General features: G+C 34.0%; 1 protein-coding gene across 1 annotated transcript; it reads left to right on the top strand.

Moving 5' to 3' along the window:
* Nucleotides 1-1,822: 1,822 nt before the first annotated feature.
* Nucleotides 1,823-3,209, top strand: LOC138140140 (uncharacterized). Its single transcript, XM_069060909.1, has one exon. It carries the CDS (start codon nucleotides 1,867-1,869, stop codon nucleotides 2,929-2,931), a length of 1,065 nt encoding a protein of 354 aa, XP_068917010.1. The 5' UTR covers nucleotides 1,823-1,866; the 3' UTR covers nucleotides 2,932-3,209.
* Nucleotides 3,210-9,712: the final 6,503 nt, after the last annotated feature.

The following is a 9,712-nucleotide window of genomic DNA, read 5'->3' as shown; positions in this document are numbered from 1 at the left end:
TAATACTCGTCTACAGTGGAAAAATATTCGGAATAATTTTAACTAATTTTTGCTTGTCTACCCATGCTGAATACGAGTTGATAAGTAAAAGTCATTTATTAGTTTAAGTTTTCACGATACCTGATATCTTCCAAATTTAACGATCCTAACCTTCTTGAACTTGATAATATTGATATTTACTTAGTTAGTTGACATTAAATGTCGAAAATATTGTGTTTTAAGTTTCATTCACATTGGAAAAATTAGTGTTGAAATTAGCAAGTGAAATTAACGCAGAAATTAGTACCTTTAGTAGTATTCACAATGAAAAATTAAGCAAAGTAATTAGTGGGATCCGCCATCTGTTATTACACAGGGATATTGATGCATTACAGGGAACTGCTACGCTAAATTGCTAAAAATTTGGATTACAAGGTAACAAGGGTATTACACATGGTTTTGTACTGTTTGTAAATGTTAAAGTAAGTTGCAATGGACGAGAAATGTATACATTTATGTTATGTTTGACGACACTTTGACATGTAAAACAAAAATTTCAAATTGCGCATGCGCGTAACTAAAGTGAACTTACTAATTTCGCGACAAAGTTAGAAGTATACAAACTTTTCCGTAACGTACAAAGTAGACGTACTAATTACAAGCATTGTGAATGCGTCCGCACTTGTTATACTTCTCGTGTTAATTGAGAGTACTAATTTTACGTACTAATTATTCCAATGGGAATGAAACTTTACTGCTTTGTTCTGTATTACTAAGTGATAAGAGTGTTAAAAGAGACATTTTGCTATAAAATATAATTCTTTTTTTTTACTTTTAACACTTTTATCACTTAGTAATACAGAACAGAGCACTAAAACACAATATTTTCAAAATTTGATGCCAACTAACTAGTCAATATCAGTATTATCAAGCTCAAGGAAGTTAGGATCGTTAAATTTGGAAGATATCATTGATATCAGGTATCGTGAAAACTTAAACTAATAAATGACTTTTACTTATCAACTCGTATTCAGCATGGGTAGACAAGCAAAAATTAGTTAAAATTATTCAGAATATTTTTTCACTGTAGACCAGTGTTATCGGCCGATTATTTAGTCTGTAGTGTGGTCCTAGCCTTAATGCAAGCTGTCATAATTTTATAAATTGTAGGTAGACATGTGATTGGTCTATATTTTGATGGATTTTTAGTATCGGAATCTTTTGGTTTCAGATATGTTATACCATGGGCCAAAAACTCTGGAAATGTGTTAGGTTCCCTAATAAATCCGTTAAAGTGATCAAGTAAGCAGTTATGAATACAAGTAAATTTTTTTAACCAAAAGTTATGAATTTGGTCACCTCCAGGGGATTTCCAATTATGTGAACTATTAACATTTTTAATTAAAATTTCAAGGCTAATTTGAATATGATGTCGATTATTACTATCTGGTATATCATTTTCTAAATGAGGAATCCATTCTGCCTGATTATTAAATTGAACTTCATTTGACCATATGTTTGACCAGAATTCTTTAATTTCGTTTATATTTGGTGTACCATTATTAGTTTGAGTTTTATTATCTGTTAAATTTTTGTAAAACAACTTCTCATTATTTCTAAATAGTTTGTTTTCAAATTTCCGTTGTTTATTATTTTTATATCTTTTGAGTCGTTTAGAATAAATATTTAACTTCTGTAAACAAGTGTCTTTGATTTCTATTAATGTTTTATTATATTCATTATATTTTAAACAATGTATTCGGTTGTTATTTAAAATGGATTGAATACAATTATTTAGATGATTAGAATATATACCCTTTAAATATTGAGTTATTCGGAGTGAGTGAGAGGTGATAAGGAGAAGACAGCGGGCAAGAAAGAGAGGGCATGCCGAAATCGCCGAAAGCAAGGAAAGAAAGCAGCAAGAGAGAAAGAGAAGAGGGTAGGATGTCGGAAGAAGGTCTGAACCCATTCAGAAAGAGTTCCAGAACCGAAAGATCCCCAAGTAGAGGCGAAGAAAGAAATCAAAGCAAAGAAATAGAGGAGAAAATAGAAACAGTGCTCAGAGAGATAAAAGAGGATATGGCGGGAATAGTAGAGGAGAGCAGAGCACGAAGAAAGGAATTAGCGGCAGCGAGAGAGAAGGAGGGAGAGCAAGAAAGAGAGGACATGCTGAAATCGTCAGAAGTAAGGAAAGAAAGCAGCAAGAGAGAAAGAGAAGAGGGTAGAACGTCGAAAGAAGGCAAGAACCCACTCAGAAATAGTTCCAGAACGAGAAGATCACCAAATAGAAGCCAAGAAGAAAATCAAAGCAAGGGAATGGATAAGGAAATGAAAACAACCATGATAAGAGAGATGAGAGAGGAGATCAAAACACTAAGAAAGGAATTAGCGGCAGTGAGAGAGGAGAATGGGGAGCTAAGGAAAGAATTAGCGACAGTGAGAGAGGAGATGAGAGGAAGAGAAGAAAAAGGGCAGTTGGAGAAGGCAGATTGGATGAAAAGGATGGACATGATAGAGGAAAAGATGGAACAAAGAGAAAAGAAGGAGAGGAAGAATAATGTTATAATAACTGGAATAGGAGCAATAAGTGGAAATGTAGAGAGGGGGGTGGAACAATGGTTAGAAAGGGAGATAGGGGTGAAAGTGAATGTAAAGAAAGCATTTAAAATAAATAAAGATAAGATGATGCTGGCAAAAATAGAAAATTGGGAGCAGAAGAAGAACATAATGCTAAGTAAGAGTAAGTTAAAGGAAAAAAAAGGTGAGAGGATGTATATAGATGACGATTTGACAAAAGAAGAAAGGGAAACACAAAAGAAGTTAAGAGAGTTGGCCAGAGAGGAGAGAGATAGAGGAAAAAGGGTGAAAATAGGATACAGGAAAATACAGATAAACGGGGACTGGTTTAGATGGGATAAGAGACAGGAGAAACTGAAGAAAATTTGCTAGAAGAAGGAGAGAATAAGAAGACGACTCGGCGAGAAAATGTACAAGGAGAAGGTGAATAAAAAGGTAGAGGGACAAAGACACAGAAAAGTAAGAGAGAAGAGAGAGACTAAGAGAATCGAAGTACAATAGGGAGGGGAGAGAGTGTGTGTGAGAGAGGAAAATGATAGCGGATTGCAGAGGTGGGGACGAGGAGAGAGAGAACAGGAATGGGAAGGAAGGAGAAGAGAGAGAGAAGGTGCAGGAGGTGACGTGAGGACAGTGAGAAGATCGAGATGGATGAAAGAGTAAGGAAGAGGAGAGAAAGAATGGAGAACGAGAGAAGTGAGGGAGAAGAATAAATTGTTATTTTTATGTATGTTTTGTAATCAGGAATCCGAAAGCCCGTATGGCAAAATAAAGCATTTTGTTGTACACAATATTGAGTTATTCTACCTAAATCTCGTCTGATATTATTATTATTGAATTTAATGTTAAAGTAAATATTATTTTACTATCAGAATACATCATAAAAATATGCAAATCAATGAGGTTAAAAAACGTATTAGACATCACTATTCAAAGTCAATTTTGTTTCAGCACCAGCAAAATGTATATGATAATTATTATTCTTACATGTTTGTTATTTTACTCTAAAAAATAAACGTTTCTGCCACTCTAAGAAGTATTAATAATTTATTAATCCTTTCATAATGTACTAATAAACTTGATTCAATTTCAATAGTAGTTGTTTTATTACAAATTAGTAAGAATTATTATTAATTTCCCCATAAGAGCCAATATACCGTATGTTTCAAAAAATTTCTGGTCAAGTAGGTTCTGAAAAACAAAAGCATTAAAAACGTATGGCGTAACTTGAATGTTCAGGTGGAAATGTGTTTATCACAATAATTGTTTTGAATGAACTGTCATAAAATGGCATAAAATTCTACGAGAATTGGGGTTGGCCGTTGGCGTTGGAGCGTGGCGCCAAGATTTCATATTGCAGTACCGCGGAGGCGCAGACGATCGCTTATTTGCTTCGGATTAAAGTTAGGTTATGTACCCGGCGCGACAACAACATCAACAAAAGCAAGTAAACCCGGGCAATATGTGTAAACAAGTAATGTAACAACAATAAACAAATAAATAACCAACAATTAACAATAATGTGTTTTAAATTACTCTAGAGCAAGTGTTAAAAATGATAGCCCTGAGCTTCGATGCACATTGGAAGACTCCTATTCATCAAGCAGCATAGGTGCAAAAAATTGCCACAAATTACGAAGAGTCTCGCGTGCTGTAGGCCCGTCTTATTGAAAATACCCTTGAGCCAGTAGGAGTTGACTGTGAAAACATCAAGAATGTTGTTCCGGTACCTTTCAGCTGTTACTGAATCTTCAAGATCCTTTCGAACAATTCTTTCACAAGTTGACACTGATAACTCAGTCTGCTGCGACAGTTGCCTGAGAGATAATTGAGGTTCGTCTTCCACATTTGACAGTTTCAATATTTTCCTCAGTACGAACTTTGGGTCGAGCACTTCTGCTGAACACTGTCACTTTCTCGAAATGTGTGAAGTGTGTGACCATTGGAAAAATAAAGTTCAATCATGAATATCTGTTGTTCAGGAGTGAAAACCATTCTCATAGAAAACATTTTGCGAACAAAATTATTACGGCAATTAATGACGTTTTTGACAGTTCAGTTATTATTTGACAAGCTGCGCCATACGTTTTTAATGCTTTTGTTTTGCAGGACCTACTTGACCAGAAATTTTTTGAAACATACGGTATAAGTTCAGAAAGTTGCCCACAGTCACGTGGTACCAGTCAGCCTCTCTTTGTTAAACCTGTTATTCATTCGTATGCTCCTTCTCACTCCGGACCGGATTTTAGGCAAAATGGACCACTTTTATTTTTTAAGGCACATGTATGAAACTTGTCTATAAATGATTTCTGGCTTAATTAGAGTAATTAGAGCTATATTTGATTCTGCCTATTCGACCTAAAATGCCCTTTAAATACGTATTTTTCTTTTTAACTGCCTGAACATGCCTAAAATTACCAAAAATCAATTTCATTTTCGCGATTTTTTCCTAATTTTCGAATTCTGGGAAGTTTACGGTATTAAAAATGTAAAAGTGGTACCTCAATAAAATTTACAATGCTTTATGATTTCGAAATTTAAGGAGATTGTTGAAATGTACAAAGTGCAGTACAATAGAGGAATTACTTTTTCGCTTTTACGGTTGGGACCACGGGTTGGGACCATGGTGTCAGCGGTAAATACTCCCACAATACCAAAGTACCACAAACCATTAGACTGGACTACAGTGACAGTGCGGCCATGCGATGTCTCACTTCTGATTGGCTGGCTGAAAAGTCAGCCATTAGTTTGCTAGAGTGCATTTCAACGAGAGGTACACAGGCGTGGCTACCGAGATGCGCCAGATGTAGGGGAAGGGCGACCTAAAATCGAGTGCATTGGCGTAGTCCAGTTTTATTTTTGTTTTTACTTTCACAACACAGAAAATATCAGATTTTCACAACCGAGAGTAGAAATCAAGTTGTACGACATAAAAGAGAAGACGGTGAAGAACAATAACTTGGCTGTGATTTGCGACAAAATGGCGAAAAATCAGCTGTTGAAATGAAATTAGAAAATTCCCTGGAAAGTACAAACTAACGCCGCTACTGTCTAGGGAAGCCACGCCACCGTAGACCGAAACAGATTTCTGGGCAAGTTTATAGACGTGTACCTCTCGTTGAAACGCACTCTAAACTTTGCAGTGTCAGTACGTGTTGTGTGAGAATAAATCGTTATTTTTTAGTTTACTCTGTTTATGAACTGTTTTTCATAGGAAAAAATCAATTTACAGGATTTTTTATTTGTTTTGCCAATACAAAAAGAAAAGAATGTGGAAGTTACACTGTCAGAAAATATTCCAGAACCTAAAATGAATTTGAATATTGGGGAATTAAATTCATTCTACAATGTTTATGGCTATTTGGCGAACAGTACCAATAAAAATTAAGAACTTGTTCCAAGTGTATTGTCTGTGGGGTCAAAAACAGCCAATAACCTACGGTTTTCAAAATCGATTTTGCAATTTTGAATTAAAATAGTGTCATTTTGAATCTCGAAACAGCCTTCTTTTTTTCACTCCATAAAAAAAAACCAGCATCGAAAAGTTTTTTCGACATCGTATGTCGAAAAGTTGGTTACTAGATACCAAAAACATGACAGCATATAACAAATTTTTTCAAGATTTATGCTATTTTAATTCAAAATTGCAAAAAATAGCCCATAATATACGTAGTAAAATGAGGGTTTTTTCAGACGTCGGACAAACTTACGACTAGTAAAAAAAAAACACGTTCATTTTACTACTTACATTGTAATATACTACTAATGTTAAGAATTTTTATTTCTCTAAAATGTCAGATTTAGATGTATGTATTCTCACGTGTTACGTTGCCATAACTTAAAGAAAAACATTTCAGATTAAAAATCTCGGGAAAGAGGAAAGTTAATTTACGAAAAAAATATGAAATTAAAAGTTTATTTAGATCGTAAGGCACGTAAAAAATTTAACCTAGTGTTTTTACCATGCGATCAACAATTATTTAGATCAAAGAAGCCCCTGAGATTTTGGACATATGATGATAGCGATGAATCTTTTATATTCTGAAGTAAAAACCATTTTTGCGTTAAAATTTGATTAATTGTGACAGTTGTTTGACGTTTATTAGCTAAAGTTAGCAAACATACAACACTGTCAAAGTCATAGCCTCCCCAAGTAATTGTTGATCGCACAGTATATGTTTTAAAAGGAATAAACATTTGAAACTTTTGTTTGGATTTTTTTTTCTAAAACCGGTACAAATGATTGGAAATTATTTCTACACATAGTTTTAATCCATGAATTGCATCTGAGCAGCTTCAGTATCTAATTTTTTAATATTAGGCATTAACGCACCTAAAGGCCAATATGCGGCTAGCAAACAAATGGCGGCCAGACGTCGTATGTCCACACTGTTATTATAGAGTCACTGTAGACTGAACTGGCATAAATTACAGAGTTTATCTGCTTGCCTCTGTTATAATGGGTGCAGGAATACACAGTCTAATGGCACAGAATAGAGAACAATTGTTCTCTATTCTGTGCTAATGGTTTGTGATAACGTGCCTTCAAAAATAATTATATTTAGAGTAGGCGTTGACTACGTTTTAATTCTGTTAACAGTGTAGATAATTTCGTAGGCAATCAATTATTCTCCGGAGTTACACAGGTTGCATAGTAAGTTTTGTCCCAATTTCATATTAAAATTTTGACATTTGACATTCGTTCTCTTTCCCGTTTTCAAATTGAGTTGTGTTTGTGATTTTATTCGTTTTATTCCTCGTCTTGCGTACAAAAAATCAGTTCTTGTCAGAACTAAAACGAAATCTGCGTCAGTGTTTTACTGTTTTCCGACATTCTTGTGAACAATGGCTTTCACTGAACAACATAAAGTCTTCATGGTAATATCTTACTTTCGAAATGGTGTGAAAATCGATGGAGTTTGGTAGTATTCCCTTGCGTTATGTATGGAAGAGTTTGGAGAAGAATTCCCAGACATTGCAGTGGAATATACACAGTTTCGATAAACTTTAAACATTTCCTTAAAGAATTTTCAAGAAAATGGATCTGTGGGACGAAAACCTGGAAGCGGCAGGCCAAAGAAAAGAACTCCATAAGTGATTGAAGAGGCGAGACAAGCAATGGAAGAAGCCCTAGGCACTTCAATTGAGCATTTATCACAACAACTTGCTGTGTCTGTTGGTACCTGTCATTCAATTGTGAAAAAAGATCTTCACCTATTTCCCTACCGTCTCACATCTGTTCAAGAATTACATCCAGTTGATCTCCCCCAAAGATTAGAATATTGTCAATGGTTTCTGAATACTTTAGATGTTTACCTTGATAAAACCTTTTACACTGATGAAGCCTACTTCCATCTTAGTGGATATGTCAACTCTCAAAATACAAGAATGTGGAGTTCAGAAAATCCACATTTTTTCATTGAAACACCCCAGTACCCCCAGAAAGTAGGCGTTTGGGCTGCTATTATTAGCCAACACAGAATTATTGGTCCAATCTTTCTTGAAGGTAACAATTGTAATAATGTTTTAGTAATTAATTAATAATCAATGTTTTTTAGGAAATATCAATGCTGCAAGATACAGAAATGAAATTTTGACTCCATTTTTATAACAACAGAATTATAAGCCGTAATACACCAAACAACTGACCCCCTAGATCATGTGATTTCTTCTTGTTGCCATACATCAAAAATTCAATTTACACAACACCCATAAATGATTTGGCAGAACTACGAATAGGATAACACAGAAAATTAATGAAATTAATAATAATCCTATTGTTTTAGAAAATGTAACTAATGCAATTAGGTGAAGGACTAGGTTGTGTTTACAAGAACAGGGTGCACATTTTCAACACTTACTCTAAATTATGTATAAAATTGTTATCTCATATTGTGTGAGGTTATGTGCAATACTTAATTTACAATTCTTATTAGTGTTCACAGCAATGTTAATGTTATCTTTTCTTTTATGGTTTAAAGAAATAAATGAATTGATACGACTAACTATTTGTCACTTTGCTTAAGGTGGGTACTTTCAGACTGTCTGTTTAGTTCCATGTTCAGTTTGAGTTTTCATTCAATATAAATACTGAAACTGAATGGAGAATATGAACTAACCGTGTAACATCCCATTTACTTGTTCCCTTTATGTTAACAGTTACTTGACTTTGGTGCTTTTGAACTTTTGCGATCTTATTCGACTTTCCATTCGAATTTGGGGTATTTTTCTCCTGAAGATTAACTAAAATTTGCAGCAATGCCTCACAAAGATTTCGAAAGCTGAAACATCATCTTCCGTATATTGGCGAAAAGCCATTAGTTAGCAAATAATTTGTGATTGGAATAATGTTTGGATTATTTATTAATGTGAATTTCAATAATCTGAGATGAATGCACTACAAAAATTAAAAATATTTTCTAACCTAATTTTATTTCGTTAAATGTCAGACCAGACGATTCTTGTGTCATTTTCTACGCTGTAAAAATGTTGCAAACAATTGAACTTTCATAGGTTGCTCTAAATATAAATTTATTTGAAGGCACGTTACTTAGGTATTGTTAGAAGCTTTAACGTTTATACAATGGTCCCTGCCATAAAAACAAAAATTAAAATCCCGAAGTGTAACAATAAATAAAAATTCTAAAAATTCTAGAAATATAAAATTAACCATCCCCTCTGAAATTTGGTGGGAGACGTAAATATAAGCATTACAAATTTGTCATTTCTCGTTTACTTTATCTCTGTGCAGTAGTTGTATCTCTTGTGAACCTGTTTAAAATGAACATAATGCCGAAACAAAGTTAGTTAACGCGAAAAAATATTACAGTGGATGGAAGTTCTGCTGTTACTATTCAAAAAGCACAGTCTATAATGAACAAAACCGGAATAAAAAACCAATTAATTTATGTTCGCACTAATTTTAAAATAATCTGCGAAAGTATTACACAGTTGGAAAAAAATGGGTTAAGTACCTTTAACCGATTCTATCAAAATTATTGAAAACGTCTTTAACTCTCTTAAAAAATCTCCAGTCCCTGTAGCAGCAGTAGCATTAAAAAACTTGAAGATGTTACTGAAAAAAATCCTGGATACAAATTTCTTCTAGAATTGGCAAGAAATGGAAGAAATTAATTACAAATTTGCGCCCATTACC

The sequence above is a fragment of the Tenebrio molitor genome, chromosome X (genome assembly GCF_963966145.1).
Source record: "Tenebrio molitor chromosome X, icTenMoli1.1, whole genome shotgun sequence".
Taxonomy (NCBI): domain Eukaryota; kingdom Metazoa; phylum Arthropoda; class Insecta; order Coleoptera; family Tenebrionidae; genus Tenebrio; species Tenebrio molitor.
Note: the sequence above shows the minus strand (reverse complement) of the source record. Positions and strands in the feature narration are given on the sequence as shown.